This window comes from Convolutriloba macropyga, chromosome 5, assembly GCF_964194025.1.
Source record: "Convolutriloba macropyga chromosome 5, txConMacr16.3, whole genome shotgun sequence".
Classification (NCBI taxonomy): Eukaryota; Metazoa; Xenacoelomorpha; order Acoela; family Convolutidae; genus Convolutriloba; species Convolutriloba macropyga.
Window position 1 is genome coordinate 75,335,259 of NC_134472.1, and position 25,406 is coordinate 75,360,664.

General features: G+C 34.6%; 1 protein-coding gene across 2 annotated transcripts in view; it reads left to right on the forward strand.

The window, feature by feature from the left end:
* LOC142339656 (uncharacterized) overlaps positions 1-25,406 on the forward strand; it is a 64,424-nt gene that overhangs the window by 14,077 nt on the left and 24,941 nt on the right. The window contains exons 1-6 of one of the 2 annotated variants that reach the window (XM_075389849.1): positions 43-327; positions 2,590-2,719; positions 3,169-3,338; positions 11,434-11,575; positions 14,570-14,800; positions 20,121-20,626. In XM_075389849.1, the coding sequence (XP_075245964.1) occupies positions 208-327; positions 2,590-2,719; positions 3,169-3,338; positions 11,434-11,575; positions 14,570-14,800; positions 20,121-20,626 (1,299 nt within the window). In that variant the 5' untranslated portion in view covers positions 43-207. Of the gene's footprint in view, positions 1-42; positions 328-2,589; positions 2,720-3,168; positions 3,339-11,433; positions 11,576-14,569; positions 14,801-20,120; positions 20,627-25,406 lie in introns of those variants that run through there. The other variant, XM_075389850.1, reaches the window with a different exon arrangement.

Here is a 25,406-nt window from a genome sequence, read left to right on the forward strand (position 1 = left end):
CACTGTTGCGCAGAATTTGATTAGTTGTTGTATTTCAGATTTGTGTTTTGTTTGCCGTTGAACCCAACAGTCTGTTTTTTATAGTGTGGTCTGACAAAATTAGCGATCACTTGAAGCCAACCAACCATTTTTATCTGCTGAAACGAGTAGTTAGTTGAAGTAGACTGTTAGAAGTAGAAAATAGAGTAGAAACAGAGAAGAAGACAGATGGGTGGTAACTTTTTGTCACAGCCTAAGAGGGATGGACCAGGAGAGAGTGGTACTGACAAAGAGAGAGATGTCTCTTTTGGAGTGATCGGATTGCAAGGATGGCGCACAAGCATGGAGGTCTGTCCTTTCTTATACCAATCTGCATTAGTATTGTAAATTGACCTATTACTGTGTGTGCGTGTGGCTTGTTACCACCCCCCCCTTTTTCCCCACATGACTTTTACCATCACTGAAAAATTTTCTCTTGCATTTTGTAGGCATCACAAAAATAAAAAATGCGAAACCAAAAAATAGTTCTGAAAAAACTTGAAAACCGTCAAAAGGTTTAAAGAAGCATTCAGCAACATCTTTGTTTTAGACCTAGCAGCAAAAGAGAAGACCGCTGTTCCGCTGTAGAACTATTTTATACTACACTATAGCTGTAGAATTTAAAGAAAGAGAAATCAGTTGTTTCAATTAATTTTTGTCGCTAATTTCCAATAATACAAGGATTTAGGAGTTAGCTGATTGATTCCAAACAACCAAAATAGACTCGTTGCTGCTTGAGAAATTTCTCCTGTAGACAAAAATGTTCCTTAACACTTAATTTTTTGCAAAAAAAAATGGCAACTTTAGCCCAAATTTTCTGACTTGTCTCATAAGATTGACCATTAATAGAACACTATTGGAGGGATTCAACATTTTAGACAGTTGTACAGTGGTACACAAAACCTCAAAAAGCAGCCGAGGCAACGAAAATGCTTAAAAAGACAGCGATTTTGCAAAAATTGCACTAAAAATGCGTCACTTCTATAGACGCAAAAAAATTGAATTGAAAACTTCTATTTGTTTTCGAATTCTGGAGGCTTTCAGACGCAAGAACGTATGTTGATCTGAATTCTCTAAATATCAAATTTTGTCAACATTGACAGAAAGCGTGGAGGGAATATATTTCATACAATTTTTTTGTCAAATTACTTGAACAAAAATTGCATTCAATGAATTTTTTCCTCTTTTTTCTAGTTCAAAAAGCATGACCAAAAGTTTCCCATTATTACCTCAAGATGATGAGAAAGGTAACTTGCCTTGAAGTTTGCCAAAAAAAAACGCCGATTTGACATTTCACTTTTTCAAAATGAGTAGAGTCAACGAGCTTTAATTTAAAACCACAGAAGTTAGACCTGAGCGACCTGAAAACCGGGCAAGATTTGTCTAAGCGAAAGAAAGTCGGTCCCGCGTAAAGTTCTCTCATTCAAGAAATGGAACAATAAGTTATTCAAATGTGCAAAAGCTCAATTTTTCTTGATTTCTTAATGTTTAACTAGGTTAAATACTCACATAACATAAAGAGAGGAGAACAAACCGAAGATTAATTGTTGAGACCGGCTTCAACATTGATCATGAAGAGTTTAAAAGCCACCGTCAGCCTCTCAACTGCTATTATCTAGGCGCTCTCTTTTTCAACAAATCTGAATTGTATTGGGGCGCTGTCTTTTTTGTTAAGATCTGCACACATTTTCAGGATTTTTGAAGTCAAATTGGAGTAGTGATTTTGGTCACGCCGAAACAGGAGGTCTAGTTTTTTAATTAGTCAATGAAAATTCTTTGAATTGTAGGTCTTTGTCCTGCTATGTTTTTTTAGTTCGCCTTTCCTTTTAGTCACGTTTTTTTCGTTTTACATGAGTCACGATTTTCACGCTTGACTTCTGTCTGACCTCACTCACTGTTTCAACTGAATGGAATTCAATTTTTTTTATATTGATTTACGTAATGTAGTGAATACGGTCAAAGTCAAAAGAGCAGAATCAAAAGAAGCAGGATAAACATATAAAGCCCGGTCATTAATTCACAGTGCATTAGATTATCAAAGTTCATTAAATCGATTGATAGCTGGCATTAGTATTTTGCGTAATAGCCTTCAGTTTATAACCTGAATTAGGTGTTTTTTTTAAATCTAACCGAATATGCACATTTTGCTCACCAAATGTGATTACTTTGACTCTTAGAAAAATTAATTTTTATCTTTTTTGGTTTCAATCGCAATTTGCGTCAAGTGGGTCAACAGCGGCTATTTTTCAGCTTCTTACCGGCAATGTTTTCTATTTAAATTAACCTCATAGGTAATTTTAGGTACCTTTCACCTAATTGATATCCATAGTTTTATATCCTTAAAGATAATGGCTTAATGTATTTTAAATTTTCAGATAAAAGTAGTGAGATTAAAACGCTTTCTCTTTTGCTCGTACATTGAACAAATATAAATGACAGCTCCACGATCTGAAATGACTGGACTATTTGAGATAACAGGATTGATTTCCGAAGTATTGGAACTATATCGTTATTAACCTGAAAGTTATTTCACATCTGATTGTGTTTGTCATCTGCTACTCGCTATTTTAGGATGCGCACCTATGTATACCCGCACTGAGAAAACATATCGAGCAGAGTTGTGAGGAGTTGAAGCTGTCCCCAGATGTGATTGAAAAGGTCCCAGATTGCAGTCTCTTTGCTGTTTTCGATGGCCATGGTGGTACGTAAACTCATAGCCGTTGTTTGAAGCCAATTCTTCCGATTACAGTTTTTGATTGTCTTTTTCAGATGGCTTTTATCTGTCAAATTTCAAAAAGTGATGATATACAAATTTGATTAGCAGCTCAATAATATGAAGATATTCAAGTATGAGGTTCTGTTCTGCTGATATTGACAGGGCTCTATCATTATGAAGTATGAAGCTGAGTTGTAAAACCATAGACACCAAAAATTATGTACACATTGATTTTTCTTCGGTTATGTAAGACTAATTAAAAAATTAAAACTGCCAATTTAGGTAGGGAACGATTTTGGTTAAAAAAAAAAGAATGAAGCTCATGTGTAATTACCTTGACTATGATTAACTTTCTAAAAGCTATGTAGGCAACTGTTAATATTAGTTGAAGGTTTTTGTGAATTTGAGTTGCTGTAATGCGAAGCATGTGATAGGAGCCGAGGTGGCGAGGATGTGTTCGAGTAAGTTTGTTCAGTTTCTGGTGGCAGAAGACAGCTTTCTAAATGGGGACTACGAGACTGCTCTCAAAAATGTTTACCTGAAATTGGACGAATTTGTCATATCGGAGGAGGGTCAGAAAATGCTGCAAAACATCATTGAGGAGGTAAGAAATTTCGCGTTTCCCGGAAAACACGTGTTTAGAATAATAAAATTTTTTTATCTATTCATTATTTTTATTTATTTATTATATATTTGTATTCATTGTCGAATGTCTATTGTCACATTCGTTTTTTAAGTTAAATTGTGTGATTAATATTTCTGATTACTTATGACGTAACTCGAGACTGATTTATTACTCAAAGATAAAGTTTTCCAGCACAACGTAATACTTTTCAATGGCAATTTTAATGGCAAAACATGTTTAGAATAATAGTAATTTTTTTATTAATAGCCGCACAGCGATAGCTGGGGCTATTATTGGCCTTCTCTTGGTTTTTTTTTTTATTTCGTCGTCATGATTTTTGTTACGACCATATGACGTCACAGCCACTTTTTGTTCATTCGTTCATGCAATTTCAACTCAAATGCATGTGTGACGTCATTTTTCGCTCTTAGTGGAGCGAGTTTTTTGTTCATGCGCGTGATTAAATTTTTGGTCACACTTGACTTACCTCACTCTCAAAAATGACTTCCTCACTTTGAAATTGACTTTTATTTACTTTAATTCAAAGAGATAAGGTCAAATGGGTATGTGTCACTCTAAATGAAGGTTATTTGAGATCAGCTAATAGAGGCAGCAGTAACTTATACAGATTTTTAATCAAAATCTAACAGATCAGCCTTCAATGAAAAGACGAATTTTTTTGGTCTGTCTTTTTTACTGTTTTTTCTAGACTGCCGATCTACGAATCTATTGCGGCTATTTTCTGGCAATCTGCCAGCTATGTTTTATATTTATTATTTATTTTTATTAATAGCCGCAGAGCGATAGCTGGGGCTATTGTTGGCCTTCTCTTGGTTTTTTACGACTGGAAGAGGAGTTTTGGTTTTCTCAAGGTTTTTTTTACCGGAAGTACTATTCGTTCAGACCATGTTTTGACCTGAAATCGAAAGTGAGTAAAATTGCCGTGTGAACATATTTTTTCTGAGCGAGAGAAGTTTTTTGATCATGCGCTGCGTTTAGTGAATGATTTTTTGACTTTGAAATGTAGTTTTTGACTGAATGACACATATAGATAACCGTTTTTAGCCGTTTCTTCGTCCAATTGGCCCAGTTTTTTGCTTGTAATTTGTTTTTTTTGTAGAAATATTTTTTATTTGATGCTATATTGAAATGTAAACCTCGGAAATTGATGCCACAGTGTTTTGCAGAGCCTGAAAATGCGTTTGTAGTTCAAAATTTGCACATATTTCTTGATTTTTTTGTTAATTTTTGGTTTTTATTCTAGTAATTTCTTCATTTTTGGATCTTTCAGCCGTCTTTTTGTCAAAAATCAGTTTATATAGCGACTTCCTTTTGATAACTCGTATACTCAATGCCTCTTTCTACCTCGATGTTATTTTGTTTTTTATAAAATTGTACATATGCTAATCCGATTTTGTTAGTTTTCAATTTTTCTCACTTTTTGTTTAATTGCTCTTGAACGCAGTTCATAGCAATTATTGTAAACGTGTGTGTCTTTTTTATGCAAATTTTTCGCTGGACAATTCTGAGTGTTTCTTCTAGAACATTCTTGATTTCTTGAGTGACTTTTTCACGCTTTCGTTCATCATTTTTGAGTGATCTCTAGTTATACGAAGTTGCTAATATAAAATCGGTTGCAGCATAACAAAACTAAGTGAGTCGTAGCGGAGAGGTTAGTGCGGGTGGCTACGGTTCAAGAGGTCAGTGTTTCGAATACTGGTGGGGGCAAAGTTTTTTGCACCCATAAAGAAAAATTAATCTAGACTAAAGACCATGAATTAAATTGCTTCGCCTATCGTTCAAGAGCAATTCTTCCGACATTTGTCGGTTTGTTTGTATTTTGGTTTTAGTTACTAGAAATAGTCTTTTTGCGCAACATGAGGGACTTTAATTTTGTTTCATTAAAAATTCAATCAGTTTTTGGCGTTAAGTTTTTGAAAAACAGTTCAAATTTTTTTTTATAAATGCAGTCTCAAAAATTTATTGTACATTTTTTTTGCAAAATGTTTCAATGTTTCGTATGTTTGATTTCTGCCTTTTCTTTTTTTCTTCTGCATAAGAGAATGGATTTTTGTCTCGGATGACGCGTTGTCTTATGTCTCGAATGCTGAACATGGAAATGTTTCGTTTTTCTTGATTTTTTAATTTGATTTTTAACTTTCAAAAATCAAGAATTAGTCTTTTTGTTACAGTGTTCCTTTCATTGTGTCCTTTTTCTTTACATTCTGGTTTGTATAGTGTAGCTTTGTCCTAGCACCTACATTTATTTTCGTTATGTTGATTTTTTTGGTTGTTAAAAAGTTGAATGAATTCAGCTCTTTATTGAATATTTTCGTCATTTCTTTGGTTTGCAGTTGATTTCATTCAACATAAGGCAGTCCTGAGGTTTTGCGTGAAAATCTTCTCCAACTTTTTGAACTATTTCTATTTATTGCAATTTTCTTCAGGCATTGGCACTTTTTTTTGAAACGATTTTTTGCCTTGGATTATTAATTTGTTGCTTATGTCTGTTCTATGATTAATTTTGTTTTTGAATTATTATTAAATCATGTCTAGAATATATAAATCAAGGAAGAAGTATGTGTTGTTTTTGTCGTAATTGCAGTGATTAGAAGTCTAATGGTAATCGTTTTCTGATTCCTAATTTTGAGCATCCTCTTTTGAAAAATTTAACTTAGTTTCTAAGATTTAGTTTCTAAGGTTTCTAAGATTTATCTGCCGTTTGCTTTCACAATCTTTTTGAGATTAGAATCCTGAATTATTTGAGGGCAATTGATAACCCTGTCAGTTTTTTCAGCCTATCAGTATGTTGACCATCCTAATTATTTCGGACCTTTTTTAACGTTACCAAACGTTTTTAATAATATAAAATTTTGCTGCATTTTTTCTCTTGTTGACAATGGTTTAAATTTCACCATTTTTTTAGATCAGACCTGGGGAGGTAATGAGTTAATTGTTCAATTCAAAAGGTAATGGCTTCAGCTAATTACGTTTTTTTTAACTTTAATGCTTCGAGTCGCTTCCGGAATTCTTCCGGCTATGTTTTTTTGTTTCATCATCAAGGTTTTTGTTACGACCATATGACGTCACAGGCACTTTTTGTTCATTCGTTCATGCAATTTCAACTGAATAGCATGCGTGACGTCATTTTTCGCTCTTAGTGGAGCGAGTTTTTTGTTCATTGGCGTGATTAAGTTTTTGGTCACACTTGACTTTCCTCACTCTCAAAACTGACTTCCTCACTTTGAAATTGACCTTTATTTACTTTAATTCAAAGAGATAAGGTCAAATGGGTGTTTGTCACTCTAAATGAAGGTTATTTGAGATCAGCTAATAGAGGCAGCAATAACTTATACAGATTTTTAATCAAATATAACAGAAGCCTTCAATGAAAAGACGAATTTTTGGTCGGTCTTTTTTTACTGTTTTTTTGAGACTGCAGATCTACGAATCTATTGAGGCTATTATCTGGCAATCTGCCAGCTATGTTTATATATTTATTATTGTATTCATTACCGAATGTCTATTGTCACATTCGTTAACAATGAATTTTAAGTTAAATTGTGTGATTGATATTTATGATTACTTAAGACGTAACTCTTCACTTCATTTTTCACTTCATTTTTTTTATCAGTTGCTATCTATATTTAAGGCATAAATGTTTACTTTGAAACTGTATTCTTTAGTTTATCCCCCACTCAGCCCAACCCCACCCCCAATCCCCCCCCCCACACACACACACACACCACTATGCTTACCCCCCTCCCCTACCCCGCTAATGCTAGCATCTCTGAGCCCCAGCTGGGTATTAACGAAGCCAACCACTCGCCGGTCGTTTGAGAGCTATTCGCTCGACGTTAGTCGGTTATGTTCTATGTATTTAATTGAGCAGATATAAATATCCAGAGATATACAGATGCATCTCACAGCTTTCATTTGCAGGTTCTATTAAAGTTTCGCTCAAGGCTTTCTTATTTTTGTTGTTGGTCCAGAAATTGGATTTTAGAGTTGAGATTTTAAAGAATGTTGTTTGTTCTGATACATTTTTTTCAAGGGATGAATACTTGGAGATTTCAGTATCCAATATTTAATCAAATAATGTTTGCCCCTCAGTAAAGTAAATTAGTGGAGGCTGAATCTGTAACACCATTTTATACTCTGGTTTTGACCTTGAGTGCGAAAATCGAGAACCATGTGTAGGACTAATTCTCTACAGCATTGGTTTTATAGCTGATGACCTGTTCATTGGAGCAAATTTTCTGTAATTGTTTGGGTGTTATTAATAGCCGCACAGCGATAGCTGGGGCAATTATTGGCCTTCTCTTGGTTTTCTACAATTCAAAGAATTTGAATTGTATTGTTGTATTGGGGCGCTGTCTTTTTTTAAGATCTGTTCACACATTTTCATGATTTTTGAAGTCAAATTGGAGTAGTGATTTTGGTCACGCCTAAACAGGAAGTGGAGCGAAAAAGCGAGTGGTTTTGAGGCGTGAATTTTTTGCTCTAAATTAAAAGTAGAGTGAGAAAACGGTGGTTTGAACAAAAATTCGCTTTCTCGCTAGTTCACTTTCGGCAATTTCACTTTGATTTTTACTATTTTTCAATCTCTTGGATCGGATTTTTTTCTAAATGGTTTTCCCAATCCATTCATAGTCCGTTCAAGGTCTAGTTTTCTGTTTAGTCAATGAAAATTCTTTGAATTGTCTGTCTGCACTTGTCCTGCTATGTTTTTACAATTCAAAGAAGTTGAATTGTATTGGGGCGCTGTCTTTCTTTAAGATCTGTTCACACATTTTCATGATTTTTGAAGTCAAATTGGAGTAGTGATTTTGGTCACGCCTAAACAGGAAGTGGAGCGAAAAAGCGAGTGGTTTTGAGGCGTGAATTTTTTGCTCTAAATTTAACGTAGAGTGAGAAAACGGTGGTTTGAACAAAAATTCGCTTTCTCGCTAGTTCACTTTCGGCAATTTCACTTTGATTTTTACTGTTTTTTCGATTTTTTGGATTGGATTTTTTTTCTAAATTGTTTTCTCAATCCATTCATATTTGATTCTAGACCTAGTTTTTTGTTAAAACAAATTTCCTTTTCTCGCTATTGGGTTTTTGTTCACATGCGCATTTTAACTTTGATTTCTGTTTTTAAGTTTTTTATCTGATTTTTTCCGAAATGTTTTTCCCATTTCACTCATAGTCTGTTCTAGGTCTAGTCTTTTAATTAGTCATCGAAAGTTCTCTGAATTGTGCATCAGGTCTTGTCCTGCTATGTTTTTTACAATCTAAAGACTTTGGATTGTATTGGTGTGCTCTTTTTTTAAGATCTGTTCACACATTTTCATGATTTTTGACGTCAAATTGGAGTAGTGATTTTGGTCACGCCGAAACAGGAAATGGAGCGAAAAAGCGAGTGGTTTTGCGGCGTGATTTTTTTCGCTCTAATTTTAAAGTAGAGTGAGAAAACGATGTTTGAACAAAAATTCGGTTTCTCGGTAGTGGTTTTTTGTTCAAATGCGGCAATTTCACTCTGATTTTTACTGTTTTTTCGACTTTTTGGATCGGATTTTTTTTGAATGGTTTTCCCAATCCATTCACAGCTCATTCTAGGCCTAGTTTTTTGTTTGAATTTTCATTTCTCGCTAGTGGTTTTTTTGTTCACATGCGGCGTTTTGACATTGATTTTCTGTTTATTTCTTAATTTTTGTTCTGATTTATTTTAAATGGTTTTCTCAATTCACTCATAGTCCATTTTAGGTCTATTTTTTCTGTTTAGTAAATGAAATTTTTTTGAATTGTACGTCAGGACTAGTCCTGCTATGTTTTTTTATTTCGTCGTCGTGATTTTTGTTACGACCATATGACGTCACAACCACTTCAAATCTGCTTTTTGTTCATTCTTTCATGCAATTTCAACTGAAGTGCGTATGTGACGTCATTTTTCGCTCTTAGTGGAGAGAGTTTTTGTTCATTCGCGTCATTAAATTTTTAGTCACACTTCACTTACCTCACTCTCAAAAATGACTTCTTTGAAATTGACTTATTCACTTTATTTACTTTAATTCAGAGATAAGGTCAAGTGAGTGTGTCACTCTAATTGAAGGGTATTTGAGAGCAGCTAATAGAGGCAGCAAAAACTTATAGAGGCAGCAAGATTTTTAATCAAAATATATATCAGCCTTCAATGAAAAGACGAATTTTTTGGTCTGTCTTTTTTGAGACGGCAGATCTACGAAGCTATTGCGGCTATTTTCTGGCAATCTGCCAGCTATATTTCTTATTATAAATTAGTTTTAATAACTGCTATAGCTGAGCGCAGTCATTATTGGCCTTCTCTGTTTTTTTTACATTTCAAAGAACTCAATTTACTTGGGACGCTGCTTTTTTGAAGATCTGTTCTCGTTTTTGTCATTTTTAGAATCTCGATGAGCAGTCAAATTAGAGTAATGGTTTTCAATAATGCTGGAGTAATACAATGAGGCAAGAAACGACTGGTTTTATACCCCGGAAGTTTTTTGAATTGCTTTTTTTAAATTGTGAAAAACTCCATGAAAACTTATATCGGGCAGGATTTGGTACAAGGTTTCTGCTGAGTTTTTTTTCATATTTTTCCGAACCTGATATATTGAATGCAAAAAAGACTGTAGATTTTCTGCCTCCTGGGGGCACCACACGACGAGGCAACACTGCCTTTTTGTGTTCTCTCGGTGCAGTAAAAAAGTAAAAGTGCAGAAAACATTTTTTGCTTATCTGATCCGAAAACAATTTATTATTATTATTAAATAGTGAAGTTTTGAATTTGCCCCGCTGGTCTATTTCTTTTTTTCCCCGTCATAGTTTTAGTTGTGACTATTCTTATCTGTTCGACAAGTTAGAATTAAATCTTTAATGGTTCCATTTTGTAGCCAATGGTCTATTGACTTCGATATAATTTGTTTGAAACAATTTCTGAATCTTGCCTGCATTTGCTATTTTTGTTAATTGGTACCTCAGGTATTTTATTTATAAAAGGTTTTATATGCTTTCTAATGATACGTAGTTTGACTTCCCTAACTCTAAAAATGACTTAAAATACTTCAATTTGAGGAGTAAAATGTCTAATGATGATATCTCAATCTAATTGATGGTTTTTTTTGAAGTAAGCTTCTGAAATAAAAACAAGACTTTAGTCCAAATCAAGTTGAAAGATTACATTTCGGTATTTTTCATTGTTTTCAAGTCCGATTTTTTAAGATATTTTGCAACTAAATTTCTACAAAGCTACCGCGCAGCTACTTTGCCAATCTACCAGTTATTTCTATAAATTCGGTGGCAGAACAAAATACCCTATGACAAAACACCCAATATGACAAAATACCCAAAATATACCCAATATTTTATCCTAACGTTGAAACTACAACTATTTTGTAGCATAATATTTAGTTAGTTTGACCATGCCACGCGGACCATTGCCATGCCTCAGCGGCCCGTGGGAATTGATATGAAACTATCTCAACTGAACATGGGATTAAACTATCAGCTTAATTGCGAGAAAACATGCTTCTAATACCGGGTGCTAATTTGTAATCGGGTATAAATTGGGTATAATGGCATTGGGTATTTTGTCATGCAACCATAAATTCACTTATGAGTAACTCGATCCCATATCTCAGATATAATGTTTCCCCAAAAGTTTTCTTTTGTTAATCTCTTTAACCCGGTGAGTTGAACGTTTTCAGTTTGTGCTGTGAAAAGCTGGCAAATATTTTATCTTGTGCGGCTAATAGTTGTTTCCGAAGCCCATCGTTGGCCTTAAGTTCTGCTCTATCTGTTCGCTGACTCTTGAAATGCTTAAATCGGCCTGTTTTAAATTTTTATCTTTAAATTGTTCAAAGTTGTTTGCTCGCGCGAATTCATTGGTTGCTATCAATTAGTTGAGCTTTCAAATCTAATGTGTGCGATGTTTATTCAGGTTAGAATGTTTTTTTGTTTTTGTATTCAGTTTCCCTTTTTTCATCGACACTGTTGTAACTGAGTCAATTACTATCAGTCGAACTACTGGTTCTCAACGAAAGTAAATAGTTAATGTTTTCTACTGTTCCAGGCGGACAAGGAGCAGGAGCAAGACAATGATGATGATGATGAAGAGGAAAACGGGGACGATGGAGAAGATGATTTGGAAGCAAGTGAGGATGAAGATGATGACAATGACGGGGAAGAGGAGGAGGATGATGATGATGCAGAAGGTAGGCATGGTCTAAGTTGCTAAGTCATTTGATTTCGCTTACAAACTAAAACGTCATCAGTAGGATTACGCAACATCGAATTGGAGGTATAAAGAAAAGAAAGATAGAAATCTTGAAAAGCAGAATTATCTCCTTTTCCTCGGATGGCTAAATTGAATGGGGTCACGATTAATTGAAACTCGTCTTGCTATGAAACTCAATGTCTTCGATTGTTGTCCCCGCTACATATCCTGAATTAACACTAACCAAATCATTGGTTCAAACATTTACAGACTATTAGCTTGTTGGAAAGCTTTTCTTTCTTATTTCCCAATTTTTCTGGTAAATCTTGCATAGATAATCTTGGTGACTGTTTAATACTCGCTATCACATCTACTCGACGGCTATTATTTAGGTGATCTACTGTTTAACAATTCAAAAAATTTGGTGTTGTGACGCTGTCTTGTTTTGACTAATAGTGAATCGGTTTTTCCTATCTATTATTTTGTTAAGTGTATTTGAAACCGGAGATGCAGCATGTAAAAAGAACGCGCTGAGGTCAATTTTACTCTGATAAGAATTAAAGAACGGACAGATTTTTTCATTATTTTTTCAGGAAGAAACATCAATAAAAGCAGGTATGAAAGAAATTTATGAGCGCGAGTGAAAACTTAGCCGGGCGAGGTATTTTGTTTGCTGATAAATGTTTACATCTATAACTGTTTTGAAGATTTTGAAGGCCTTTAAATCAGTTTCTGGCCTTCTATATTTGTTAGGTTTTACAATTTGAGAGAATGTTTAATTGCTCTCGAACGAAGTTTGAAGCAATTTTTGTAAACGTATACCTTAATGCAAAATTTGCGGCTGACAATTTTGTTCTTGATTTTTCAGTAAACTAAATTGCGCTTGTTTAGAAATTAAGTCCGTTGATAAAACAAATCAGAAAACGAAATCAAAAATACAAACAGTATAAACCGATAAAGCTGGATTTTACATGCCTGTTACTTGAACTTTATTCTTTTAAGACTTAGGTAGCATCTCTATTGCTTTTTGGTGGTATTGATACTATCCCCCTATATCCTCTCATTATTACACAGGAGTTTGATGTCTAACTAGGAGATGAAATTAAAAAAACTTTGCACTTTAAAAATGTTTTCTATACAACAATCTTTTCCAGTTTTCTGTTTTTTTTTAAAATCCCGCTAAGGCTAGTGATAAGTTTTTTCGTCTAAAATATATCCAAAGAATCTGGATTGTTTTGCGGCAAGTTGTTTTTTATTGTTCCAATTTTTATTCTTTGTTATAATATTCGCCTTTTTTATGATGTTCTCACTTTTATTTTTTTCAATCAGATGTAAACGAGTAATGAGTTTAGCTTTTTCGTAGTTTTAAAGGAAATGAATAGGCGAGTAGTGGCAGATGTAAAGTTTGTAAAAACTGATTTCAAACATAAATAGCGATTGGTTTTAATTTTGTCTTTGCTCTGTGTTGATCGAAGTTAGGTGGTTTGTTTTTTTCCGAGTTTTTTATCTTTACGTGTTCTTGTCGTATAGTATTGTAAATTAAAAGTAATCAGTTTTGTAGTGATGCATTAATAAGATCACTTTCAGTTCATAGCTATTGGTTATGACTTTACCACTACTTGTTCTCAAAGTACATTTACAATTTTTCCAGCTTTGTCCGTGCCTGTATTTGTTTGTTCTGTGGTCTTGCCGCTTACTATCATTAATTGCAAGTCTTATTGTCTTTGTAACGAGACACAATTGAATGTGGTAACTGTGTTCGGTTAATAGCTATTGGTTTTTTCACTTCAACACAACTATTTTCTAAAAGTATTTTTGACTTAAGTTCTGCTCGTATTTATTGCTCTTTTTGTTTTCTTGTGAAATATGATCGTTCATTACGAACTTTCTTGGTTTTCCAAAGAGACATAAATGAAAATAGTTATTTTTTTTAGTTCATATATTAATGGTTTTTATGACCTCAACCCTATTTGTTTTTAGAAAACATTGGCGAAGTTTTGAGTTTTTGCTCTGTTTGTTGTCTTCATTTCGTCTCACACCGTTCTCAAATAATTTATATCTGAAATCTGCTCTTGTTTTGTCTTGTTTCTCCGTCTCATTGATGACGATTTGCTTTGTATTGAGTTTTTGAATTTTTTCACTCTTTTAGTGGCTGCTTTTTGATATATTTTTTCATCATCTGAGAAAGACTTGTATTTGAAAAAGCTTTTTGTTAATGAGAAGTAAGTTTTGAGTAAAGGTTTATTCCGTGAGGCTTAAACAGGTTTATCACAACTCTGTAGCCCAATTTTTTACTTTGTTACATAATGACACTTTAATGATTCTAATTTTTTGGGTTTGCAGTTTATTTTGTTTCGTTATTTGAACACTATTTGTTTTTAGTTTTTGAGTTACCTAGACGTCATCACCAATTTTCAAAAACACTCTGATTTTTGCCGAAGATCTAAGTTTTTGATTTGTCCTTTATTGATTTCCACAAGGTTTTAGAATTGTGTACTCATTCTAAGGACGCGTAGCGTCAATGTTCACGCGTTGTTTTAATTGATTTTAAAACTGTAGTTTTTGGAGGATAAAATTTTCGCATATAAAATCATGTACTTTGTCGAATATCTTAGTTTGATGTTGCTTCAAAATCGTTGAGATTCTTAGTTCATTCAATTCCTGTATTATTTATTTCGCTTTACCTTAATTTACAGTTTGTTCAACATGCGTGATATATTTTTGACTTCTCTAGGCTAATTTTAGCCCTCTCTAATTCAGCTGGTTTTTTTAGACAGCGAGTGTTTTTAAACAGCTGTAAAAATCTAGAATCAACAGAGTCAATATCGGAAAACAAACCGGATAAACCCATGAAGCCCAATTTTAGATGCCAACTACTTGAACGCTGTTCTTATTTCTGTCATGTTTGAAACAGAAGTTGTTTCAAGCATGACAGAATATGTTAATTCTGTCATGCTTGGAACTGCCATTGCAAACTTCCAAATTCTTCTAGGTGAAGATGAAGATAAAGAGGAGGGTGTGTCAAGTGAGGGTGTTGGTTTGCTGCTGAATTCCCTGATGAACAACGACTTCATGTCCTTTCTGGCGAGGAGAACCAAACAGATGCACGAAGAACTGGCTGCTTTGGGAGATGAGGAGGACGATGACGACTTTAATCCCGATGAAATTACTGACAGTGATGAAGAAGATGATGGCGAAGACGATGATGATGACGACGACGAAGGTAAAAAAAAGCATTGCTTTATTTCTTTGGCTACAATTTACAATTTGAAGCTTTACTCTGTTTAATTGCTCTCAAACGAAGTTTGTAGCAATTATATTAGCCCTGTGGTCTTTTAATGCAATTTTTCGCCTGACCCATTTGACTTTTCTTTTCGTCCTCAAAACGAGATAAACAGGTAGCGCTCGGAGGGCAGTAAGTGGCTGAGCAGCACTCTTAGAGCCTTACTAGTCTTTGAGTATCCGGTTCACCCAAACTGTTTTGAGGAAACAATTTCGGGGTGTGAGGGGGCGGTTCTTAGTCTAAAAGTTTAACCCACCAACCACCCCCCGACACCCCCATCAACCCTCCTCCGTCCTGAGGATTTGGAGCCCCTCTCGTCCAGCTCTCGCACAACCCTACCCCCATCGCTCGACCCCCCCCCCCCCACCCCCCCCCCCCCCCATTGCTAAGTCGTAAAGTGACTTTCATATGAGAGTTGCATATGAGAGTTGTTAATTTGCGCTTGTCGAGAATACAGGGCCCGAGCATTTTTACAATTCAAAGAATTTGAATTGTATTGGGGCGCTGTCTTTTTTTACGACTCGAAGAGGAGTATTGGTTTTCTTAAGGTTTTTTTACGACTCGAAGAGGAGTATTGGTTTTCTCTCGGTCTTTTTTTTTTACAGGAAGTAGATTTGTTCACGCGGCATTTTGACCTAAAAGCGAAAGTGAGAAAAGCTGCCTTGATGAACAGATTTTCGCTAAGCGAGAGAAGTTTTTTGATCATGCGCTGCGTTTAGTGAATGACTTTTTGACTTTGAAAAGTAGTTTTTGACTGAATGGCACATATAGATAACCGTTTTTAGCCGTTTTTTGGGTAAGTGGTCCAATTTTTTTGCTTTTATTTTGGTTTCTTGTAGAAATAAATTTTATTTGATACTATATTGAAATGCCAACCTCGGAAATTGATGCCACAGTGTTTTGCAGAGCCTGTAAATGCGTTTCAATTGGAAAATTGGTGCATATTTCTTGATTTTTTAGTTAATTTTTGGCTTTTTTCTATTAATTTTTTCTTTTTTGGATCTTTTAACCATCTTTTTGTGAAAAATCAGTTAATATGGCAACTTCTCTTTGATAATTTATATACTCAAGGCCTCTTTCTACCTCGATGTAATTTTGTTCCATAAAATTGTACATATGCTAATCCGATTTTGGTAGTTTTTTCCGATTTTCGTCAGTATTTCGTTTGTATTTTGGTTGTAATTGCTGGAAATAGTCTTTTTGTGCAACATGAGGGACTTCAATTTCGTTTCAATAAAAATTCAATCATTTTTGGCGTTAAGTTTTTGAAAAACAGTAAAAACTTCTTCATAAATGCAGTCTTAAAAGTTTTTTGACCATTTTTTGCAAAATGTTTCAATGTTTCGTATTTATGAATTCTGCTCTTTGTTATCTTCAGGAGGATTGATCTTTGTATCGGATGACTAGTTATCCTTTCTATTACTTGATTGCTGAACAATGAAATGTATTCATTTTTCTTGAATATTTTAAATTGATTTTTAACTTTCAAAAATCAAGAATGTCTTTTTTTAACGGTGTTGCTTACATTGTACCAATATTTTTCGCATTCTGGTTAGTATCATTCTAGCTTCGGCCTGGCATCTACATTTATTTTTGGTATATTGATTTTTTTTCAGTTAAAAATGAATGATTTTAGCTTTTTCTTAATTTTCGTCATTTCTATGGTTTGCAATTGATTTCTTTCAACATAAGAGCAGGACTGAAAATTTGATTGCAAGCCTTCTCCAAAGTTTCCAATAATGATTATTTACTGCAATTTTTTTCCGGTCTTGGTATTAATTCAAACGATTTTCTGCTTTTGATTATTCTTCTGCTGCTTATGTCTTTTCTATGATCAATTTAATTTTTGAATCAGTATGAAATCATGTTGTCTAGCATATGTACAACAAGGACAAGTGTGTGTTGTTTTTTGTCTTAATTGCAATGATTAGAAGTGTCATTATAGATGCTATAGGTGTCATTATAGGTGTTTTCTGATTCTTAAATTTGAGCTTTCTTTTTTGAAAAGATTCAACTTAGTTTTCAAGATTATTATCTGCCGTTTGCGTTCGCAACCTTTTTGAGAATAGAATCATGAATTATTTGAGGGCAATTGATAACGTTGTCAGCTTTTAAAGACTAGCAGTTTTCTGACCACCTCAATTATTTCCGATTTTTTAACGTTACCAAACGTTTTCAATAATGTAAAATTTTGCTGCATTTTAATTCTCTTGGTTACAGTGGTTTAAGTTTCACCAATTTTTAGAGCAGACCTGGAGAGTTAGTGAGTTAATGGTTTTATAAAAGAGGCAGTGGCTTCCGCTGCAATTACGGTTTTGTTAGTGAAGTTCTGACGCTTCGAGTCGCATCCGGATTTCTTCCGGCTATGTTTTTTTTTACCGGAAGTACTATTCGTTCAGACGCTGTTTTGACCTAAAAGCGAAAGTGAGAAAAATTGCCGTGTGAACTAATTTTTTCTGAGCGAGAGAAGTTTTTTGATCATGCGCTGCGTTTAGTGAATGACTTTTTGACTTTGAAAAGTAGTTTTTGACTGAATGGCACATATAGATATCCGTTTTTAGCCGTTTTTTCGTCTAAGTGGCCCATTTTTTTTTGCTTGTAATTTGGTTTTTTGTAGAAATGATTTTTATTCGATGCTATATTGAAATGTAAACCTTGGAAATTAATAGCACAGTGTTTTGCAGAGCCTGAAAACGCGTTTCAAGTTCAAAATTGGCATAAATTTCTTGATTTTTTAATTAATTTTTGGCTTTTTTCCTATTATTTTCTTCATTTTCGGATCTTTTAGCCGTCTTTTTGTCAAAAATCAGTCAATATGACAACTTCCCGTTGACAATTCATATACTCGATGCCTCTTTTTACCTCGATGTAATTTTGTTTTACAAAATTGTACATATGCTAATCCGATTTTGGTAGTTTTTTTCCTATTTTTCTCAGATTTTTGTCTGTATTTCGGTTTTAATTACTAGAAATATTCTTTTTGTGCAACATGAGGGGCTTTAATTTTGTTTCAATAAAAACGTCAATAATTTTTAGCGTTAAATTTTTGAAAATTAGTTTAATTTTTTTTTATAAATGCAGTCCTAAAAATTTTTTGACCTTTTTTTTTGCAAAATGTTTCGTATGTTTGATTTCTGCTTTTTCTTTTTTTTGATCTGTTCAGGAGGATAGAATTTTGTCTCGGATGTATCGTTGTATTTTCTATGTCTCGAATGCTGAAAAATGAAATGTTGTTAGTTTTTCTTGTTTTTTTAAATTTGATTTTTAAACTTTTAAAACTTTTAAACTTTGATTTGAACTTACAAAAATCAAGAATTAGTCTTTGTTACGGTGTTCCTTACTTTGTGTCCATATTGTTCACATTCTAGCTTGTATCATTTTAGCTCTGTCCTGGCACCTATATTTATACTGGTTTTATTGATTTTTTAGTTATTAACAAATTGAATGATTTCGGCTTTTTCTTAGATTTTCGTCATTTCTTTGGGTTGCAATTAATTTCATTCAACATGAGGCAGTACTAAGAGTTTACTAGAAAGCCTTTTCCAGAATTGCTACTTATTACTTTTTTAGTTATTTTTCCGACCTTGTTATTGTTCTTAAACAATTTTTTTGCCTTTAAATATTACTCGGTTGCTTATCTATGATTATTTTAATTTTTGAATTAGTTTGAAATCATGTTGTCTAGCATATATACAAGACGAGAAAAGTGTACGTTGTTTTTTTCTGAATTGCAGTGATGAGAAATCTAACTGTAGTAGTTTTCTGATTCTTAACTTTGAGCATTATTTTTTGAAAAATTTAATTTAGTTTCTAAGTTATTATCTGCCGTTTGCTTTAGCGATCTTTTTGAGATTAGAATCTTGAATTATTTGAGGGCAGTTGATAGTCCTGTCAGCTTTTTGAGACTATCAGTGTTTTGACTATCCTAATTATTTTGCACTTATCCTTACCAAACGTTTTCAATAATAAATATTTTTGCGGCATTTTGTTTCTCTTGGTGACAGTGGCTTAAATTTCACCAATTTTTAGATCAGGCCGGGGGGGGGGGGGGGGGGGTAATGATTTTATGGTTTATTAAAAAAGGTAATGGTTTCAGCTGCAATTAGGGTTTTTGTCAAGTTTTTACGCTTCGAGTCGCTTCCGGTATTCTTCCGGTTATGTTTTTTTTTTAAGATCTGTTCACACATTTTCATGATTTTTGAAGTCAAATTAGAGTAGTGATTTTGGTCACGCCGAAACAGGAAGTGGAGCGAAAAAGCGAGTGGTTTTGCGGCGTGAATTTTTTTCGCTCTAATTTTAAAGTAGAGTGAGAAAACGGTATTTGAACAAAAATTCGGTTTCTCGGTAGTGGTTTTTTGTTCACATGCGGCAATTTCACTCTGACTTTTACTGTTTTTTCGATTTTTTGGATCGGATTTTTTTCTAAATGGTTTTCCCAATCCATTCACAGCTCATTCTAGGCCTAGTTTTGTGTTTGAATTAAATTTTCATTTCGCGCTAGTGGTTTTTTTGTTCACATGTGGCATTTTGACACTGATTTTCTGTTTATTTCTTAATTTTTTATTCTGATTTTTTTTAAAAATGGTTTTATGAATTCACTCATTGTCCATTCTAAGTCTAATTTTTCTGTTTAGTCAATGAAACTTCTTTGAATTGTACGTCAGGACTTGTCCTGCTATGTTTTTTTTGTTCTTGCACACCATTTGAAGCATCTGTTCACGCCATTGCTTCAAAATTTAATCGTTTATTTCGAGTGTGCTGTCTGAATTGAAGCAGTTCTTAATTGCTCTCTCAGTTTAAGGAATTAATATTACAGCCGTGTCTTTTGCCACGAAATTTGTCTGATTGGAAGTTTCGGCGTAACTTTTCCACGCTTGCCGTCCTACTTTTTGTGATCTTTGCGTGCACTGGGCAGGCTGGAAATAATTTGTTAGAATCCGATGAATTCTACGTTGAAGTAAGACTTAGACGTTAGTAGTATACAAAGCTGGCAGGGGTCTTAACGCATTCCAATCTTAATACATAGTGTCCCCCCCCCCCCCCCCCCCCCCCCGTTGAGAACCCTGTCTGCTTTTTATACTACTAACGTTGGCAAAACTCTTCCTAGATATTGGACTTTTCTTCTGCTACTCTTTGCGCGATAATATTCTGTGAGGATCGCGTTTTCTATGATGTTTGGGTCGCAATATTGTTTTAACGTAGCTGATCAGCCACTCAGGCGTTTTCCTTTGGTCTATGAAGTGAGTTTGGTGTTGTTCAGAAAACGAGGATGAGGAGGAAAGTGATGATGACGGCGAAGAATCAAAAGAGAAAACGGAGGCTGAAAAGACAGAGGAATCCGTTATCGTTGAAATTCCTCACCTCAATGGTACCGATGGAAAGAAAGATACGATCTCAGAGGAATGTAAAACTGACGATGTGGAAAAACCCACCGATGAAGAAAGCGCACTTGAAGTGAAATCAGAAGAAAAGGACAATGAATTGAACGGCTCCACAGAAAGTGCTGATGTAAAGAATGTGGAAAATGGAAGCAGTGATATTGTGAAAGCAGAGAGTATGTCAGATGAAAAAGGAACAGTGACACAATGCTCAACTGATGCACAAAACACAGCTGACAACAAGAGAGATGAAACAACGACGGATAAAAATGACGTTAAAGATGCACAGCCAAAAACGAGTGGGGCTTCCTCTCATCGGAAGAAGAAAGCGCCTAAGAAATTGGAGCCCAGTCCCTCTAATGGAAACATCAGAAAGAAAGCTAAATTGGTGAGTCATAGAGTTCTGTTGCTCTGATTATTAATTGCTCTCGAACAAAGTTCCCCAATTGGAGACCGTTTTGACTTTTTGAGTGGCTTTCACGTTCTTGAATTTTTGTATTTTGCGCGATCTAAATAGAAGATCTAGATCTAGATCAAAATTTATATTGTTGTTTGTTAATAGCCGCGAAGCGATAGCTGAGGCTGTTATTGGCCTTCTCTTGGTTGTTTACGACTCGAAGAGTATCTAAGTAGTGGCAAGCGTATATGCCCTAGTGCTTGAGTATTAGAGTCTTTAGTCTTTGATTTCGAATGTTAATTTCGAAAAAGCTCCATTCGGGCGAATATAGAGCGAATGTGTCTCATAAAAATGACAGTCCGAATCTAACCAAAAAGTCTAGTGGTCTATTAAAGGACTGGTGGTCAATCTTTCTATCTTTTTAATTGCTCTCAAACGAAGTTTGTAGCAATTATTAATTGATCTTAAACGTAATCCATAGCAATTATTGTAAACGTGTGTGTCTTTTTATGCAAAATTTTTGCTTGACAATTTTGACTTTTCGAGTGACTTTTACGCCCTTGACTTTTTGCATTTCGCGTGATCTAAAATTCTCTCTCAATCACAATTTCAAACCGCTGAGCTCAATTGGCGGCAATTTAATACTAAAAGTCAACTGAAAAGTGCGCCGAAACTGGTGTCATTTTTTACTTTAAATCTTAATAGTGGTATATGTTAACCTCTAATGTGGTTATTTGAAGCCCACTATAGAACTTCTTAGTCCCATTTAGGCTCCCCTTCCCTCCCCCCCCCCCCCCCCCGACTGAAGCAGGCTGCAATTGATTAGAGCTCCCACTAGTCGTTCAAGAGCAATTCTTCCGACGTTTAGTCGGTTATGTTGTTAGTCCTGTCGGTCTTTTTTTAATGCGATTTTTAGCTTGACCAATTTTTCGTCTGACGCTTTTGACTTTTCCTCAAAAATGGGATAAACAGGTAGCACCCAGCGGGCATTAAGTGCTCTTAGAGCCTTTCAGCTCTGTTTCAGCTCAAACTGCTTTAGAGACTTATACTTATGGTGTGAAGGGCGGTTCTTAGAGGTTGAGACCCCCCCACCCCCACCCCCACCCCCACTATTGACCTCCCACCCCCACCCCCACTATTGCCTCCACTCCCACCGCGCTGTTGCCCCCCCCCCAACCCAGTGTTGCCCCCATCAGCCACTGGTCCCCCCGTGGCTAGCTACTGACGAAGCCAACCGCTCGCCGGTCGTTTGAGAGCGATTCGCCCGACGTTAGTCGGTTATGTTTCTTTAGTTGTCTCAATTCTTGGAAGGCCCCAATTGTCTATCTCAGCTATTTTCCGGCAATCTGGCGGCTATGTTTTTTAAGATCTGTTCACATTTTCATGATTTTTGAATTCAAACTGGTGTAGTGATTTTGGTCACGACGAAAGAGGAAGTGGAGCAAAAAGCGAGTGGTTTTGTGGCGTGAATTTTTAGCTCTAATTTTAAAGTAGAGCGGGGAAACGGCGTTTTAACAAAAATCGCTTTCTCGCTTATGATTTTTCGTTCACATGCGGCAATTTCACTTTGATTTTTACTGTTTTTTCGAGCTTTTGGATCAATTTTTTTCTTATTATTTTTTTTCAATCCATTCATAGTTCATTCTAGGCCTAGTTTTTGTTAAAACAAATTTCCTTTTCTCGCTATTGGGTTTTTGTTCACATGCAGCATTTTAACTTTGATTTTCTGTTTTTAATTTTTTATGTGATTTTTTCCGAAATGTTTTTCTCATTTCACTCATAGTCTGTTCTAGGTCTAGTCTTTTAATTTGTCATCGAAAATTCTCTGAATTGTGCGTCAGGTCTTGTCCTGCTATGTTTTTTACAATCCAAAGAGTTTGGATTGTATTGGTGTGCTCTTTTTTTAAAGATCTGTTCACGCTTTTCTGACTTTTTCACGTCAGTGAGAAGTTATTTTATAGTGGTGATTTTAGTCACGCTGAAGTTCTTAAGGGAGCGAAACCTAGAGTAGATTTAAGGCGTGATTTTTTCAAACTACCTTTAAAGTAGAGTCAGAAATTGGTGTTTGAATAAGTTTTCTATTTTTGAGAGGGTTTTTTTCACGTGCGTCAATTAGAGTTTCTTTTCCTTTGAGTGCATTCAGTATGATAATATGTGTTCTAATTGCGCCTATGTGAAATTGCTGGAATTCATCCAGCCTTTACTTAACTTTTTATTACCTGGACAATTTTTGTCAAAAACATTAAGGAAAATTTGATTTTGCCCACTTTCGAAATTTGTTTCTGTTGTCTTATCTCCTAGTATCTTCAATGACATATTTCGTTGGTTGATGATGAGGCGCAAAGGAACCTAATTAATGGTCCGAGTTAATGCCTTATTAATTTTCATGACTTTGACACTACTTTTTTGCAAAAACTGCGATAAATTTTGATTTTGCGATTTGCTTTCGAAATTTTTGTTTTGTTGTTTGTTCTCATTGACAACAGGCCTTAGAGGTTGCTAATAGAGTTTTTTTAGTCGACTAAATTGTTTCTGTTGAAAGTTGATGGCTTCTAGGAATTTGACATCAATTGTTTTCAAGCAATTTTTTTTTAAAGAATTTTCGAGTTTTGCGAGTTTTTTTGTTAACTTTTCAATCTAATATCTTTGTCTCATTATTGACTGTTTTTCTTGGTATCTAAAAAAGCTTTTGTTTTTGTTTAAAATCTTTTTTTTAGGCTTTCTTTGACTTATACTCAAAAAAAATTTTTTTTGGCTTTCTTTGACTTATACTCAAAAGTATTGAATTTCTTTAGTTTTGCAATTATTTATTGAAGTTATTGCTGTCTGATCGCTTAACCTCATTAATGACAGGTTCCATCGGTTTATAATGAGAAACAAGTGAATTTAATTAGTGACATGAGTTCTTAGAAGTCTTTTTTTATTTTGACCATTTCCGTAAAAAATAGTTCTGCGTTTTTATTCTTTTGCTGATTTTTTTTATCTCAATGGTGTCAAACTGATTGTTCTCAATGGACATCTAACACGGCTTATTTTTTGTCAGGTCAAAGCCAACTCAGTTCTTTGATTTGTTATGCAGGACTTGTCCTGCTATGTTTTTTATTTCGTCGTTAAGATCTTTGTTACGACCGTGACGTCACAATCACTTCAAATATGCTTTGCGTTCATTCGTTCATGCAATTTCAACTGAATTGCGTGCGTGACGTCATTTTTCACTCTTAGTGGAGCTAGTTTTTTTGTCCATTGGCGTGATTAAATTTTTGGTCACACGTGACTTACCTCACCCTCAAAAATGACTCTCCCTCTGAAACTGTCTTTTCCATACTTTGATTCAAGAAGATACGGTCAATTGAGTGTATATCACTCTAATTGAAGGTTATTTAAGTGCAGCTAATAAAAGCAGCAATAAGTTATACAGATTCGTAATCAAAATTTAACATCTCGGCCTTGGATGGAAGGAATAAATTTACTTTTTTTACTTCCTTTTTGAGACTGCAGATCTACAAAGCTATTGCGGCTATTTTCTGGCAATCTGGCAGCTATGTTATAACTTTTCCTTGATATTTGGTGAGAACTTTAATAAATACAGTAAAAATCTTTTTTGTCAAGTTAGTTGTTTATTGTTACGTGACTTTGACTTTCCTCAAAAATTGTTCTGTCTTGGACGATTTGCACTTATTTGGATTTCAAAGAGCGGAATTCATGCCACGGTAATTTTATGAGTTCAAATTTTCAGTCATTTAGCTTTGATCGTTTTAGATTTTGTTCAACGTTATTTGATATCATGTTTGCAATTATGCATACTGTTGCAAAAATATTGCATTTAATTTTACCTCACTTATTTCAATTCAAGGCTTTCGTTTTTTTGAGGTGCGTTTATTTTTTCCTCGATGTTTGCTGAGAGCTTTAATTAGTATTCATTAATAGCCGCGCTCATCTTAGCCGGCTATTATAGCGCTCCTATTCTTTTTAACTTCGTCGAATAAAAAAATGTTTCGCTTTACCTCGTTTTGCCGCCTTTTCAACATTTTGCGTGAAATCTTTTTGACTTCTCTAGGCTAGTTTCTCTCTTCTCTCATTCTGCTAAAAGTGATTTTGAACATCAGTTGCTCAGCAAAGCAATTCAAAATGAACAGAGTCAGTATAAAAAATTGAAATCAGAAGTAGAAACGGGATAAACCCATAAAGCCCAATTTTAGATGCCCACTATTTGAACGTCGTTCCTATAAGTCTTAGTTACCATCTCTAATGCTTATTGTTATTGATAGTAGCCCCTGCAGCCTCTCTCTAAGAAACAGAAGTATGTTCAACTACGAAATGCCATCAAAATAAATCGGACTTAAAAAATGTTTTTGTACAAAAATTTTTTTTTCAATATCTTCTGTTATTTCAATCCCAATCATGCTTATTGGAATCAACAGCGGCTATTTTCCGGCAATCTGCCGGGTATGTTTTAAATTACAGCAGATAAATGTTATTAATTGCTCTTGAACGCAGTTCATAGCAATTATTGTAAACGTGTGTGTCTTTTTTTTATGCAAAATTTTCGCTTGACGGTTTTGACTTTTCGAGTGACTTTTACGCCCTTGACTTTTTGCATTTCGCGTGATCTAAAATTCTCTCTCAATCACAATTTCAAGCAACTGAACTCAATTGGCGGCAATTTAATACTATGAGGCAAATAAAAAATGCGCCGAAACTGGTGTCATTTTTTAACTTTAAATCTTAATAGTGGTATATGTTAACCTCTAATGTGGTTATTTGAAGCCCA